The 18,275-nt window shown below is 26.6% G+C and overlaps 1 protein-coding gene across 1 annotated transcript; it reads left to right on the top strand.

Annotated features, from left to right (window-relative positions):
• The first annotated feature begins 14,649 nt into the window (after positions 1 to 14,649).
• Positions 14,650 to 17,590, top strand: LOC112693244 (pyrimidodiazepine synthase-like). Its single transcript, XM_025568226.1, has 6 exons — positions 14,650 to 14,878; positions 15,088 to 15,193; positions 15,264 to 15,480; positions 16,933 to 17,062; positions 17,172 to 17,290; positions 17,366 to 17,590. Exons 1-6 carry the CDS (start codon positions 14,854 to 14,856, stop codon positions 17,492 to 17,494), a joined length of 726 nt encoding a protein of 241 aa, XP_025424011.1. The 5' UTR covers positions 14,650 to 14,853; the 3' UTR covers positions 17,495 to 17,590.
• Positions 17,591 to 18,275: the final 685 nt, after the last annotated feature.

Here is an 18,275-nt window from a genome sequence, read left to right as displayed (position 1 = left end):
AGACAAGTAATATTGGACATAGATTATGTATAATATCAGGTAATATTAGACATAGATTGTCTCATCGTGGCTCCTATCGCAATATGCCGCCAAAAAATATTATTTAAATGTGAATGTTTTTTATTTAAAGAAATTAATTTTAACTATGAAAAACATTAACCGATGAAATACTAAGATTTGTTAAAGTTGAAAAAGTTTTTATACACCTTCATTTAAGTTTCAAAACGATTTTTATTAAAATTATTATTTTATAGTACATGTTAGAATATAACTATATACAAATACAACCAAACCCGGATTATGATAATTTGGGGCCCGGAACCAAACAATTTTAGGGGCCCACAACCATAATCAAAATATTGATGACGTACACATAAATATATTTCAGAGACAAAAAAAAATTTTATTCTAATTTATAAATTTATTTCTTGCTTTTTTTAATACAAAAATAAAAATTTTATTTGTATAAATAATATTTTCTTTCTTTTCGGAAAGAAAACCCTTTAATTATATAATCGGTATTAATTACCTCCAATACAATAAGGTGCGTTACCCCAACACCCGCACTTTCGAAATCATGAATTGTAATCAAGCAGTATTATGTACTTTATTTTGTACAATTTTGTACAATCACCGAACCTCCCCGGAATTCAATTTCATTTTACGGGTGCTGCGGTAACGTTACACCAGCACCCGGATCAACAATTTTTCACAAATTTCTACTTTAAACCGTACAGTATTATGTACTTTATTTTGTACTCAAACCAGAGGCGGCTCGTGGGGTTCATAGAAGTTCGAGTACAAAATTCAAATATTTCCCCTTTATCCATTATCATAGTTTACCTCCTTCAACTCCTGTTGGTAATTCATTTAACTCAATTCTTTATGATGTACTAAATTATTTTCCGTTTTTTATAGGTTAATTCTATATTCTAGAACATCTATGTTAATACTTTTTATTAAACTTATAGATTCTTAACGGAGTGATGAACGTGTTTATTTTAAAATGATGTGTGCTTTTTTTTATTTTATTTTTTTTATTGTGTCTGTCATCACGTTTTGGAGTAGTAATAGTGCTTTGATTTTTAACTTTAGCCCCTCTTTAAAAAGGAAATTTAATCTAGTTTATACTTTAGGTGGTTAATAGTAAAAAATTTATATTAGTTTTTAAGAGACTCTGTAATAACCCTGAAAAAGTAACGGAAAAACAGGAATTTACGTATAACCACTTTTCGACTAAATCGATTTTTTGATTTTGCTATATAGTCCAGTCAAATTAGAAAAAAGTTCGGAACTAATTCCACGAAAGAAGGATTTTGGTTTTTTTTTAGTTTATACCTTACTGATGAACATACTAAAAGTCCTGACACCTACTCCCTGTACGTAGCTCTCCACCCCTCTTCAAAGGGTGGCGCGCCCCTTTCACTATTTTCGCTTATAACTCGTCAGATTTTCAATTTACATTAAAAATACCTATGACTAAAATTAAAGACCATAAAATTTACAATAAGAATACATTATTTTATTTGACATACATATTTATAAAAGTGAAATTTAAAGAAAAATTGAATTATGAAATAACTATTAATTACAATCATTTTTAAAATAAATACAAACATTGAAAATTATACATTTATTTTTATTTTTTCAGACTATAAGTTATGAAATTAAATTTAAAAAATGGTGTAGGTCCTGGAATGGTGTAATGGGTTGTAGGTCCTGAAACCAAATTAATTAATATACTTAATATTTTCATATTTATATTATATTATGTATTGAATTATTAAAATCATACTGTACCTTATTAATTAAATTATGTGGGTCGAATTTTTTTTATTGTCGGTGTGTTGGTTTCTTCTTTTTGATTTTCAATTAGATTTATTTCGTCAATATAGTCCTCTAAATTGTCCTCTTCTTCAACATCTATGATCGGTTGCTGATTTAAACACGAACCTCCTTGACAATGCTTGCATATAACTGAACATAGCAATCCTGCTTTTCGACAGCTACAATTTTGTTCACATGTTTTTGTGCAGGCACAACTAATCACATTCAAAAGAGTATCCGGTGCTGGTGACTTTACCATTATATTCTTTCCAGCCCCAATTCTGTGGATCTAATTTATTGCCACGCCACAACTGTATTTGTAAATAAACTCGATGTAATTGTTCTCTTGTCGCATCGATAGTAGGTGGAAGTCTAGCTAGTTGAACTTGTTTTTTGTTAGAGGCTGCGGTTTTTTGAAAAACATCATGTCTTAATTTATTCAAAGTCGTAATGTGGGTTGGAGCTTTATATAATGTTAAAAGATATTTTTCTCCGGCACGTTCAATTTCTTCTGGCGATGAAGATTCATTTACGTAAATAAATATTGTGTCCCGAAAAAATATGACTAAGTGTGTGATTATTATGATATTACCATGTAGGTGGACAGTACTGCTATAGCAGTGGTCAAATCACTACTGCTATAGTATTAATATTTAATTGCGTTTCTGAAGGTTCTTAAGAAAAAAAACCAAAATTCAGAATGTCCATCAATGTGTTAACAATAATATTGTTGATCAAATTTTCATAAAATAAATTTTAAATCCAAAATAAACATATTATATTTTTTGGAAATTAAAAATTATACCTAATAAAAGGCAAAATTATCATAAATACAACTCTATTTAATTTTATATTTTTATTTTTTATAAGTCATATATTGACTATTTTTAGATTATTTTATAAAAGAAGAAATCATTTGTTTGTGTACATAAAATCAATTTCATTAATTTAATTGTAGTAGGTAGTAGGTACCTATTATAGGTAATTGATAAGTTTAAAATGTAGATCCTACACATTTAAAATGATTGAATAGGTACAGTTGCGTAGCCAAGATTTTTAAATGGGGTGGGCTAACCACTTTTTTGGATAAGTAAGGTAAGAGAAGATATGAGAATTCACCCTTAACCCCCCCCCCCCCACCATCTACCACCAAGTTTCTAAACGTAATTCAAGCATTTTAGTATAGTTTTAAAAATATTTATTGATTTATAATTTATAATAATAATAATAATAATTTTGGTTTCAATGTTCAATCACTTGCTCCACTCTGAGAGCTGCATCCTCTTAGGCGAATTTCTGGCAAATTCAGTTATTATTTCACTTTCATCGAATTGCTCTTTTTTATTTATATTAGCCATAACTACCCATTCAGTCTATTTTCCAACATGGTGCTTCTTAAAAAAATTTTTAAGCGATTAAGTACTGAAAACGTTCTTTTCGGAGTGAAAAAGGTAACTGGTAACGTGGCGAATAATTGTAAAAGTATTTTAATGTTAGGTCGAAGATTGGTGCGATGAGAGAGTGAATCAAGAGCAGAATTCGGTTTTGGAATAGTATTTTGACTCCATTGTTGCCTTCATATGAACATGTCACCTCTGATTGTAGATGAGGTATCATCATGGAGATCTTGAACATATATTTTAGCAGCTTATATAATATTTTTATCGTCATACATATTTAAATTGACCGGAATAAGTCCTTCAAGTGGCATAACATCAATAAGCCTTTGCTTAAAACGAGCATCCATTGATTCTATTAAATAGTCAAGATACATTATATATATAAACACGGCCCATGGGGGGATATAGCCTCCTTAGCCCCCCCCCTTTGGCTACGCCACTGAATAGGTACTTGAATGTATTAAAGCTGTAGGTATGTTGAATCATACATTGCATTGTTTATGTTATTTAGATACCTTTACTAAAACAATAATACTATAGCCATCCAAAGTAATTTGATCTTTTAAATTTAAAATTTCATCATCAATATTTTCATTTAAATTATTTGGTTTTCTTTCTCTATTATCGTTTGCCATCACTTTTATTAGAGTCATACAAAAAAAGTTTTAATTATATTTTAATATAAAACAAAATAAATTCAAGGAAATTATACCTAATACACGACATAAATGTAACTTATTTAAAGGATCACAATTTTGAAAAACAAAAGTACATTAAGACATTAGGCGATAGGTACATTCAAGTTCATATTAAAACCATATACATATTATTAAAGACAAAATTATAGTAAATTACTAAAATAAAATTAATCTATGAGTCAAAATATTCGATACATTTTGTTGTAGTAAAGCTTAGAAGCACGATATCATGAATAGACGAATTAGTCGACAATGTTGAAAGTAGCAATGTTGCATAATGCTCACGTACGACGTACCAACTACTTAGTATCATTGTTCATTGGTTATAAATAGTATTTATTATTGTACAACCTAAAATCATATTGTATTAGACTATTTTTAGAAATGCAATATTATATTTTTATTTTTAACATTAAGATAACAATATTAAATTACAACTACTGTGATGATGACAAGAAACTGGTCAGACAATATTAAAATAATAAAAACTTTTAAAGTATACTTACGGCATAACAAATATAAAACGATGTTTATTGAGATGTATACTGCCCTCCTAAGCCAAAAAGCAGTAAGCAACAATGGAGTAGTTTTGAGAAAAATGAGTAAAAAAGTAACATTAGGTATAGCTAGTTGAATAAAAATAATTCATTATAAATTATATAAATATAACTGGTATTGGTTAATAGTTTGTTCGTCGATGTCAGTAGGTGGGAATTATCGGTATTTGTAATTTTAGTTAGCTTATTACTCTTCGTAAACATATTTATACTGTTTATATTAATATATATATATATTTTAAGTATTTTATAGACACATCGAGCAGCATGAAACGCGTGAGTACGTTTTGTGTTTCACTACACCGTTCTTTATTATTAATCACTAAAAGAGTTATAAATGACGATTCTGTCATTTAAATTAATATAAAATGTATATTCAAAAAAATATTTAACGGAACATTTGCAGTCTTTGAACCTTGTTTATTTTTTACACGTGTTAAAAAAGTTACCTACAGTTTAATCCTAGTATCTAATACCTAATCGGCGTTAACATTCTTATGTCAACTGTGTTCAGTAGAAACAAGACATATACATGTACCGATGTACCTGCATATAATGTAGATACTCTTCGATTTTTTTTTGTTATTCTTATCAGAAAATAAATCATTCATTAACAAATGTAAAAATGTAATATGATATTAATATATAAATATATAAATGATTACCTAATTTAACTATTGTTAAAATAATGCACCTACTTAATATAATTGACATAATTTTAAACCTAATATGTTCTGTTGATTCTTTTTGAACTATATAAGTTAATCAACAGCAACTATTCCTACCTAAAAGGAAGTGCTGTATCTTCGATACAAGTATCTTAGATAAAATATTGATAAAAGATACGCGATAACACCCGTAAGATGAAATTGAATATCGGGGGAGGGGGTTTGAGGGTTGTACAAAATAAAGTACATAATACTGCTCGATTACAATTCATGATTTCGAAAGTGCGGGTGCTGGGGTAACGCACCTAATACAATACTCTCTGAACACAAAACAATTAATCTATTTAAATTTGCTTGAGAACTGTTCGTTCTATACTTGTTTTTTATACGAGCTAAAAAAAAAGTTAAAAAAACAAAAAAAAAACCTATCCGCCAGGGGCCTACTATTGTTTGATATCCGTTGTGGGCTCAGGGCCATGCCCCTCCACCATTAATTCTGGCTTGAATACAACAATGTATTTTTATTTGAAATATGGAATAAATATTGAAAATATTCTATATTTTATAACGTAAAATCATATTTTTAAATATTTTTCAATCGCGATAAAAGAAGTATGCCAAAAAAAGTTTCTTTGTGTCTGGAGGCCGGGAAATATATAAATTGTGTCATAATTTTTAGCATTATTTATATACTAAAAAAACAAAAATAAATGTTATTAAAAACATTATACTTTAAATTTTTAATAAAAATTAATACTTTAAAAACGAAAGAAAAAATGAAAATGGGTCTAAAAATTACTTATACAGGTGAAAGACAAAAATGTATTTAATAATGAAAAAAAACAAATACCAATTCAAATAAATTGAAATTTAATTTATAAATTTATAGTAATAATAATTTAAATAGATATAGAAAGGAAAAAAATTGATTTAAGTAATGGAAAAATATTATTTACATAACAGAGAATACTTAATTATTTTAAGTTTTAAACTTAATGTATTAAATATAAAAAAATGTGTTCGAAACTTAAAAACATAAATTTAATAGATTTTGTTACAATTACAGTTGTTATTCAAAATAAAACGACATACCTTTATTCCTGGGAATAAGTAGATAAGTGATTGTCACTAATAAATTCGTTTCATTCCTAGATTTCGGCTGTTTACTCTAATAAAAAGAACTAATATTATATTTCAATAATTAATTACACTTTAATAATTAAAGAAAAATAAATAATAATTTATTTTTTTATTTTATTAGTATTAATATATACAATGAGCAGGAATTATAAAAAATATAATTTGTAAGAGTGACAATATTTAACAAACGTAAAAGGAATAAGACAAGTAATATTAGACATAGATTATCTGTCTCATTATTGCACCCGTTGCGGTATGCCGCCAAAAATATTATTTAAATTTAAATGGTTTTTATTTACAACAATTTATCTTAAAATTTTAACCGATGGAATACTGAGTTCTTTTAAAGTTGTAATAGTTTTTATGCACTCTCAATAAAGTTTCAAAACGATTAGGTTATAGAACATGTTAGAATATAACCATGTACAAATATAACAATGTATTGATATTTAAAATATTGATTAAATATCAAAAATTATATCTTATAAAAATAAATAATATTTATAAATATTTTTCAATCGCGATATAAGAAGTACGTTAAAAAAGGCTTAGTTTTTTTTTATTTATTTTATATTAATATTAATACTCATATACTCTTGGCAGAAATTATAAAAAATGTAATTTATATGAATGAAATGATTTAACAAACATAAATAGAACACTATTTTATACAATTTTAAAAAGGCCTATGAGGGGGAAAATTTTGCCCCTACATTCCCCCTTGTATACGCCCCTGAATAGTTAGACTAATTTTAAGTATGTTCTTCAATTTTGAATATTAAAAACAAAATGAAACAGAGAACATAAATATGAATAAATAATTTCGACATGTCAAGAATCATTTGATGATTCAAAAGCAAATAAAATATGTAACCATGAACGTTATGAACATAACGGCAATGATGAAAAAATTGAACTGAAAAAGGATGTATTAAATTTGAATATACAGTCTGATGATTAGGGTGACATTAATTTAAGTCCAAAATAACCTAAATTTCAAGTAAATAAAAAATACTTAAATAATAAATTATTTATAATTTGAATAAAACAAGAAATAATTCGATTCTTGATCAATAACATAATATATTAAATAGTTTTAATATATTGTGTTACATTATTTTGTTTTACAAAGAATATATTGAAGAATTTATATTTTTTAGATATTTCCATTAACAACATTTTGAACTCGGAATAGAAGTATTAATGCTAAATACTGCCGTGAATTTAAATGGCTATAATATATTAGATTTTGTAATACTATTTTTTGCTTTAAATGTATTCATTCTTTGCAGAAAATTTAATAAAAACTAGCTACAATATTGGAAAAAGTTTTTTTTTTTTTTACTTGAGTATTTATTTATATAAATTTAAAAAAATTATTGCTTATAAATTATAAATCATAACATTTTTTAGTGTTCAATCTAGAATAAGAGACTCACACCCTGAAGCAGTTTTCATTCATTCGTATGGCTTTTAAATTTAATTTGGTTACAAAATTTACTTGTAGAACCATAAGGTGCATAAACAAGGAAATTATATCTAAATATATCTTTATGTCCAAAGTTTTGACACAAATAAAACAAATTATAATTATCAAAATTGGTCTTTTTGTGCATGTTACTTATGCTATATTGGATGAAATTATAAGACACTTTAAGTTAATGATTTAAAAGAGAGTCAAGCGCTTGCAAATTTAATAGACAATTTAATTTAATTACATTTTAATAAAAGTATAGTGTTTCTTGATCATTACCAAGTATAAGTCAACTTTAATAAATACATGTAAATGAAATATAATAATTGTTTAATACTTTTATAATTTTAATAATGTATTTATATTATTGTGTAAATACTTTTCTTTTTATACCACGTCCCTACAAACAAGACATCGTTACACGACGGACGAAAAAGATCACATGTAGGGACGTGGTATCGAAGGAAAAGTATCGATATTTTTACTTGGTATCGAATTGAATGAAAATACCGATATGAGTAAAATATCGAAACGAAAGAATCGATATAAGTATCGAAAAAAAAATATTGATCCTTTTACTTCGTCGTATCGTATCAAATTAAAATAATAAGAGTAACATATTTAAACGACCTATATGAATAATCGTTCCGATTAAGAGGAAACCTTTAACGCTATTGTATTGTGGACTGTGTTTTCTGTTCCGTTGAAATAATAATATCATGGTACAGAGCAGAGATGGCAAATCCATGGCACACGAACATTTTTACCATTATATATTATATAATATATAACATTATAGGACCTATAATATAATAAATAAATAACAAAGCAATATTATTATAATTATGTACCTAAACTAACATTTTTATACTAATACATTAATTATACAATCAAATTATAATATAACAAAATATAATATTTTTAATATTTTTTTCGTGTCACGCTCAATAAAAAAAAAAAAAAGGTAATTTTGGGCACGCAGTGTTCAAAAGGTTTGCCATCCCTGGTATAGAGTACAGACCAGTGGGTGACCAATTAATATTTTTGAAGGGCCACATTAGGAATCTGAAAATTTTTTGCGGGCCATTAAGATTCTAAGTACATATTTTCAACTTATAATAAGACAACAGGTATTATTTTAAAATCGAATGTAATGAGAACGTTATTTATTTTATTTATTATTTGCTATTGTTTTTAAATATTAAGAACATAATTAATATTCCAATATTTAAAAAATTAAAAATAAAAATAAAATAGAAATTTGTTTGGTGAGAAAAATGACAAATCTTGCTCTTGACTAACTGTTTAAAATTGGGGGTCTGGTGAGTGCATGCTATCTATCTTCATAATAATTTCAAGATGTTTGTTGATTAGCCGGGATCTAAACTTATTTTTAATATAATTCATTTTTGAAAAACGGTGAAAACCAATAATATTTAACAAAATAATAATTTACAATAATAACCAGGGCTCGGAAATTGTAGCACTAAAAATTTTACTTTTTAGCTCTTAAATATGCACTTAAAAACTCTAAAATATGCGTTATAAATAGCACGAAAAATCAAAAAATATGCGTTTAACTTGAAGAAATTATAAGTCGATTTGAAAAAACTATAATTTTAAAAATTGTTGAGCTCATAGACACAGTCTGGATTAGTTAAATTATAAAGTGTTAACAAAAATGTCTAAAACAATATGTCGGCGACAGCTGGACCACAAAAAAACGATCAAGTGGTCCGTGTGTTAAACCTTAAATTAGCAAAATAGCAATAAGACCCGTAAATATGCAAAAAAAATAGCAAAATTAAATTTTGTGTATATCTGAGTAACGTGAAACATATTTGTATCTTACTTTCGATGTTCTAGGATCAATGTCAGACTGGCTTGAAAAGGCCCAGTCAGCGATTTGGAAAAAAGGGCCCTCAACAGTAACCCAAAAAGAAAAAAAGATCGCTACGCTTACAATACAATTTTATGTACATAATTTTTTTTTTTTCAATACGATTGATATCTTCTATATTTATCATATATCATATATTATATATTATATATCATATATTTATCATATAGTCATATAGGCACAATACTTAAATACGTACCTAACTAAAATTCAAACATTCGATATATTTATTGGTTTTACACTATTTTCAATGGTTATTCTCAAATGCTAAGATATTTTCTGCAGATTTCTTATAGTTCCCAGAACCATAGGACTGTTTTTATTATCAGACAAGGCAAATCCCTCCTTCCAGGAATCCAACCCCCAAAATACTACACTGGCTACACCGCCATGACATCAAACATTATAAAGAAAATACCGTTTCAAATTGTGTCATAGATTCATATTTATTTTAATTAATATTAATATTAAAAATATAAAAGGTAAAACAAATTAAACAATATAAATTAATAACATCTCAAATCAATAACCTTGATAGTTCTGACGAACTTTTAGCAATAGTATTTACAACAATTCCCTTATCAACAACATAGTCTCTTTCAATATTAATCATTAACAGAGTTTCCATTATATCTTGAGAAATTAATGATCTTAATTTAGTTTTAATGTTTTTAAGTTTGAAAAATGTCCGTTCACATGTAACTTGTGTACATGAAACGTCAAAACAAATTTATATGCCAAGTATATATTATTAAAAGAGCCCGATTGTTGAACAATATCGTACAAAATATTAAAAGCACATCTTAAACAATTGAAACATGTGCAATACATGCAATATTCCAAACTGTGGTCAATATTTAGTTCTGGTTCAGAGTCGGATTCATTGTCAAAAGATAGTTCATTTTTTGAAAATATGTCAATAAAATTTTTAGTTATTGAATCAAATTGTATTGCAAATTGTTGTAGTTCAAAAATTAAAATGTGTACACTTATTTTTGTTAATTCAGCAAGTTTTAATAGTGAATTTTCAGGTAAACCACTTTTAATATTTTTAAAAATTTTAGGGTCTAAGCAAATACAATCTTTAAGTAATTCTGAATTATTAACAAATATTTTTTCCAAACTTATCATAATGTCAAGTATAAAGTTGTATGTTTCCACTTTAAACCTTTTTTCTGCGGAAAGGCCAGGCCTTTCATCTGATGTTAATTCACCAGGCATTTTGTTTATTTTTGGCACTCTACACATTTATTTTTACTAAAATTATCTTTTATTCTAAAATCTATACTATTTAATTCCAATCCCTCATTAATTTTTGTTATAAAATTTTAAACATTAGAAATAAGTTTATTAAATGTTTCATCACCATTGTTTCTTTTTTCTTTAATTTGTTTTACTAAACTTGTTGTCATATTAAAAGCTATCAGATAATTCAATGAGCGTGATTGTAAGAATTTTGAGACAGAACTTATAGTAAAAATGTCAAGATAAATAGCAGCAGTTAAAATTATTTCAAATTTTGACCAATTTTGTAAAAGAGTATAAGCCGTGTATTTAGTTTTTGCATCAAATGTTGAGTCACTAGAAGTTATTTCTAATAAAAAATATATGAATAATAAGAATCGAGAATCTTTTACATTAGGCTCGTTGAACTGAATTATAGAAGATAATGCTTTGTCCTTACTCCACCACCTGGTCGTTCCAATCAAGTTCAATTTTCTGAGTTTATTGTGACTTTTATGAGTTTGTTTTGTTAAATCTGACTATACTTTCATTCTTTTATGTGAATTTAAAAGAAAATTAGCAGATTGTTGAACTAACCTGAAGAGAAATTTAGCATTTTTGCAACATTCAGATGAATCCACCATCACTAAATTTAAATACATGACCTAGACAGTGGGTATATTTACACGAAAGATTTTTATTTTTCTTTAAATGTGATTGTAAGCCATTATAAACACCTTTCATATTAGCTGCCCCATTAAAAGAGCAAACTACAATATTATTCATATCTAAATTTATTTCAGCAAATTCTTTTGTAATTAAATTGTACAAACCAATTCCACTAGAATCATAAGCCACAACTAATTTTAAAAGTTTTTCATATACATTTTTTTTTAAAACATACCTAACACAAATAGCAAGCTGATCTAATACTGCAACATCTTGTGTCGAGTCTACTAAAATACTAAAACTTTGGGTTTCTTTTAATCCATTTACTATTTTCTCTTGTAATAATTTACCAATAACTAAAACAAGTTTATTTATAAATGCTTTTGATAGAAACGTTACTAAAGCTCCTCTACCACGGGCCTGAGGAAGATTATTATCATTTTTTTTATCTCTAGCTTTACATTTTTTAATTAACTCAATACAATTTTTAACATGCATATTCAATACAACATCATAATCTTTAATTAGCAATACTAGTTCCAAAAAATTACCATGATTAATAGTCCTGTCCTCTAAATTATAAGCTGCTTCGTCTTTACCTCTAAAAGCTAATCCTTGTCTACCAATAAACATTATTATATCAATGAGCCTTTTAATGACTAAATGATTAAATTCTACTTCTTTAAAATAAATTTCACTTAAATTAATATTAATACAATTCTCAATATTTTTAAGTTGGCTTGCAGTAAAGCAGAAACTGCTTCACTATGTGTTTTTGATTTTTCATGTTTTTAACAGAACCATGTACATTTTTTGAATTTAAAACTTCTAATCCAGTTACTAAATTGTTAATGTTTTCACGTAGTAGGCAAAATGACATACAAGTAGTACAAAATATTTTTTTACTATAAGAACAATAAGATAACCATTTATGCTGAACTTTTAGAGAATCACTTAGTCTGAAAATACATTTTTTGAGGATCAAATGGAAGTTTATCATTAGTTAAAACAAAAGGTTGAATGGGTTGACTTTTTAAAAAAGCTGATTTGATTTCTACTGATTCATTATTGGCGGGTCTAATAAAAAATGCTAAGTTACTTGAAGTAAATGTAGATTCAGCTGATATTGAATTTGGATCCACAACAGAAATACTTTCAGTTTCACCTAATAATTGAAAATACATAGATAGTTAGATTTAATATTTAAATTTTAATAGTATAACAAATAATGTTTAAGATATGAATTACTTGTAGAAATTATAGAATCAGCCAGCTTATAATTTGGATCTACAGCAAATGTTAATTTAATAGGAATGCATTCAGTTTCACCTAATTATTAAAATCACACAAGGTTAGATTTTATATTCTTAGAATACTTTATAGAATCAAAAATTTAAATTAAAAATATTAATTGTTTGAGGTAATAGTAGATATAGCTAATTTTGAGACTGGGTTCATATCAAACGACAGTGATTCAGTAGAAACCATACTTTCAATTGCATCTTATTATTGAAAACACACATAGATAGTTAGATTTAATATTTATATAACACTTTATAAGTGCAAAAAATAAATTTTAAAATTCAAATTTCTTGTAAAGTAATATTATGGTTTATGGATACTGGATAGTGAATATTTAAATTAATTACAAACTATTTATGTATAATGAGTAGTGGCTAGAATAATTAATAATATAATATGCGTTATTGTTTTATATTTTAACAACCTATATAACAAAATAAAATAAAATATTCTTACCTTTCATAGGTTTCAGTGGTTTCACACTTGTAGAAAAACTAAGTTTTTTTTTACTTTTGTCATTTGCACATTTAAGCAATTTTTGCTTTTCTATCTCTGTTTTCTTTTCGGAACCAGTTTTATGTTTCCTTTTATATATCACGATTCACGAATCACGGACTCACAGTTAAAATAATTACGGTTAACGGTTAACAGACAGCACTACAACAGTAATAACTAACAACTTATAAGATGTCAATTTGAAATGAACCATTCAACCGACAATGTTGTATTAAAATCTTTAAATTTAGCTTTCAGGCCAAGATAACAAATAACCATATTCTAAACAAAATAAATGAACAATACAACGTTGTCGAACTATAAATTATTATTCTTGTAATTTGTATCATTTGATTATAATATTAATAATTATTTATCAATGATAATAATTCTGAATTTAGAACGGCTTGATTATAAGAACATATTATTGACTTTACAAGCTATTTATAACCTTGCGGGCTGCCGCCTCATGTGCACGAGTACAATACGTACTCAAAATATAATAATTTAGTTACAATCAATATTCAGCGGTAATGCGAATACCAAGTTGTACGCATATGCCCGTATAATATAATATAATATTATTTAATAGTCACAAGAATTGAACAATTTTACACTATTTATAATCTATGAATACATATTTGTATAAAAACAGCTCCCTATTAAATTCGTAGAATGATAATAACAATATCATTATTTTAATAATTATTGAGAATTTTTCAAGGTTGTAATCAATAATACGTTTCCTGATTTGAAAGAAAAATAATTTATTTCGTATTTCTAATTTTAATATTAATAAAAATAGGTACAAAATCAGGGGTCCACAATTACCATAATTAAGCCGAGGCCCCGTCCGCAATTGCGGACCAGCGGTCAGAGCCAGTCCGACTCTGTCTAGGATGAACAAAGAAAAATATACATTTGCTAGAACTTCTGAGCCCTGATAATAACGCATAGAATGTTATCGTAATATGTTTTTATTTTTTGTCTGCGGGCCGGATAAAATTTATTAGTGGGCTTCCATTTGGTGACCCATGGTATAGACTATAGTGCGATGACTGATTTATATAAGCAAATCCTCCACCACGCGCGTAAACCATTTTACTAGAAAAGAATTATTGTTCGATACCATTCGACCACTTTTGATTTTCGAACCAATATGGCGATTAGTAAATGATTCGATACCAGTATTTTTCTTATCGATATGAGTAAAATATCGAAACCATGGGTATCGATACAAAAAGTACTTGTATCGAAAGAAAAGTATCGATACTTTATTGGTATCGGTAGTATCGCAACGTCCCTTGATATGGTAGTTCACTTCACAACGTTGTCACCATTGGTCGTCATCACGGAAGTCTTGAGGGTGAGAATTCGGAATTCTGAATACCAGAATAGCTGGTGCACAGGTTACGTCTCGTCGGTCCGACGTCGTCCAGTGTGCGAAAGCAGTAATTAAATCGTTTTTCAAAGTATTCTTCGCTGGGCGGGAAGTCGCCATGTCGAGCAAACACTTGGCTAAAGGTAAACGAGTAGATAATATCATGACAAAATAGATATATTTAGTAACGTTCTATTGTTTTTATGAATATTAATACATACATGTTATAATTTGGACAAAAAAGCCCGAAGAATGATATGTGTCCCTTATGTCCCACGAATGAATGTACACTACTGTCAGTATCTAGGCGCTTGAGTTTTTTCAGTCTATAATCTGTTTGCTTTTTTTTCAGGTTCTGTCGAACCACCTGCCGTTCCAAATTCTTTGCGTTTTTACTCTATGCGCTTCTGCCCGTACGTCCAGAGGGTTAAGTTAGTGCTGAATGCTAAGGGCACGCCGTAAGTGTTTGCTGACATGGTTTTAAATGTTTATTTTCCTTTTAATATTTAAAATCCATTGTTTGAGCAGCCATGATACTGTATTTATTGATTTGTCCGACAAGCCCGAATGGTACTTGGAAAAATACCCGGCAGGCAAAGTACCAGCATTGAACTATGATGGTAAATTTTTATCTGAGAGTCTGCTGTTGGCTGATTTCCTTGACGAAATATACCCAGAACCACCTTTGTGGAATAGTCCTTTACAAAAGATTTTAGACAAAATATTCATTGAATCTTTTGGAAAAGTAAGTCAGTGAAAATTATATCTTCCTAGTAACATAATCAAGTTGAGTTTAAGAAATTTTATAAACATTAAATTATAATTTTTATTAATTACAATTATTTTTTCTGACAATATAGTTAAAAATATAGGTGTAGTCAAGGGAATGGGGTTTAGGGGTTCAAGAATTGACCATTAAAAATGTTTATTGATATTACGTTTTCATATTGTTTTGAAATCAAATGACAATATGACAGATAGGTACTAAGTAATTTTTTTATGTTAGTTATGTTATCATCACAATTAAAGATATTCTTAAGTATATAGAATGGTATTATTTGATTTTATTGTAATAGTTCATTTAACCACTACTTTACATTGGCTACCATTTCCAGTGCCAAATTTAAGTATTAGAAGGCAGGGCTGCAAATACCAATAACAGGCAATTTTAAAATTTTGGTTAAAGAGGTCCCAGCACTTAGCACTTCCTACACTCCTACTAAATTCAATATTGACCGCGTCACTGAATTATGGTTTTCAAGTTACTATATTCCTGATTTCATATTAAATGATAAGTTCTTAAAATTTAAAATTCTAGAGTTACAAATTAGAAAGTACAATATTCTGAAATAGTAAAATTAGATTATGTAAGTGTTAACATTTTTTGTCATACATTATTTCAATTTAATTATTATTTTTAACTAAAACTAAAATTATTTATTTTTCATTAGTTATTATTTTCATTTAATTTGGAAAAAGTTGACCTTGACTTGAAAAAAGCAGCTTATCTTGCTGAAGCTATTGTTTCTAATATTTATAATGTATGTAAGATAATAGATCTCTCCTGATAAGAGACCTTCAAATTTAATGTATAAAAATAATTTTACTTTAGAAAATGGCTTAGAAAAAGCATTGTAAACTTGATTTTGTTATTTGATTTATAGTATTATAATTTATAAACTAAATTTAACAAATATTTTACAATACAAATATTGTTCATTATTTATATATTATAAAAGATATCTCATTTTTATAGTGATTCTTATTATATAAATAATAAAAATCATTTAAATTCTTCCCCCCATTCAAAATTTCTAAACACACCTTAGATTAAAAGTGTTTGCATTTAGAATATTAAGGCCATTTAATTAGTCACATTTTTCATTATAAGTAATTTTTTATAATATTTGTTCTTTAAAAGTTACTATTTTTATCAATTTTATTGTTCTGTTTATTAAATTATATTTTAAATGAAATGTTCTTTAATTTACTATTTTTATTTAAATGGTATTAATGAGACCCGTGTACAGAAATGTTAATAAATGTTAATAAAAAAATGTTATTTAATGGAATTCATTAATTAAAATTTAATAGGTAAAGTTAAACGTTTATTAAGTTATCTCTGTATAGAGAAATATTTATGAAATTATTTATTCCTTATTTCCAAAAATTGATTGAACTAAATTTTATGTTATAGGTTGGATCATTATTTTATAAGTTAATTATGACTACAACTGAAGTAGAAAAAGCAAATTTTGATGAACTGGTTGTTAGTTTAAAATCTGTTGAAGATGAACTTGCACAAAGAGGAACTAAATTTTTTGGAGGTAAATTTTTTTATAGTACAATTAATTTATTTTCAATTTATAAAAATGATCATTAAAACAAATTTGAAACGTAAATTGAAACTATAAATTTGTTGACTTTAACATATAGGCACCAGTCCTAAAATGGTTGATTACATGATATGGCCTTGGTTTGAGCGTTTGGATGCCATAGAACCTTATACTAAAGGGAAATATGCTATTCCATTTAATGAACAATTGAAACATTTGGTAAGAATTAAATTAATACTTTACTTTTTACGTTTTACTTATTGCAAATTTAAATTTTCATGTTTTTATTTATAGGCTAAATGGAAAGCTTCTATGATATCTGATAAGGCTGTAGCATCATATTATGTCACTCCAGAAAAGCATGCTGAACATTTTACTAAAAGAAAAGCTGGATTACCCGCTTTTGACATTTTAAATGAATAATGCTTTTAATACTTTGTTAAGTAATTTTTTTTTTTTTTATACTGTTTAGTTTCCGAGTATTTGAGATTATACGATTAAATCTAATAATTTTTATTACATTATTGTTTATTATTTTTATTTCACATGGTATACTTTTATTGCAAAATATAATTAATATTTTAATAAAGAATAAAGCATTTAAAGTTATTTAATTAATTTTTACTTTTTGCCTTATTAATGTGGTTTATGTGCAATATGATAGAAACATTAGTTAACAATTATTTATAAACATATCACAGAATAGAAAAATCAGTTAATCTACGTATTTTGATTGATTATATAAAATATTTGAGTTAATTAGTCTACATTTTAATACGCTAATTCCTAGTTAAGAATACTTTGTACTGTTTACTTTTTATTTTTTAGTGTTGATTTGCAATCAATAGTTTTTTTTAAAAAAAAATGTATGGCAACAAATTATAAATGAATACAGAGCTATTTTTGAATTACTTCAAAAATACATTACAAGTGTTTTTTTGTTGTTAGATTTTTGTTTTATCTTAACATTTGAAATGTTAATGAAAACTGCTCGCATTATTGTTTTATAATGTTAGTGAATTTTGTTGTATTTTATCGAATGGCTAATATTCTAGCAAATTTAAAGTGCCAAAATCATCCTTGAATACAAATAATTTGTTGCAAATATGAAGGACTTTAGGACATCATACATTTTTTTTTAAGTATTTATTAATATTTTCAAGTGTCAATATTTACTAATAAATTTTATGTAGGTAGCAGAAAT

This window comes from Sipha flava, unplaced genomic scaffold (genome assembly GCF_003268045.1).
Source record: "Sipha flava isolate LNK unplaced genomic scaffold, YSA_version1 82_pilon_pilon, whole genome shotgun sequence".
In the NCBI taxonomy this organism is placed as follows: Eukaryota; Metazoa; Arthropoda; class Insecta; order Hemiptera; family Aphididae; genus Sipha; species Sipha flava.
The sequence above is the reverse complement of the archived record's forward strand: the minus strand, read 5'-3'. Positions and strand labels throughout refer to the sequence as shown.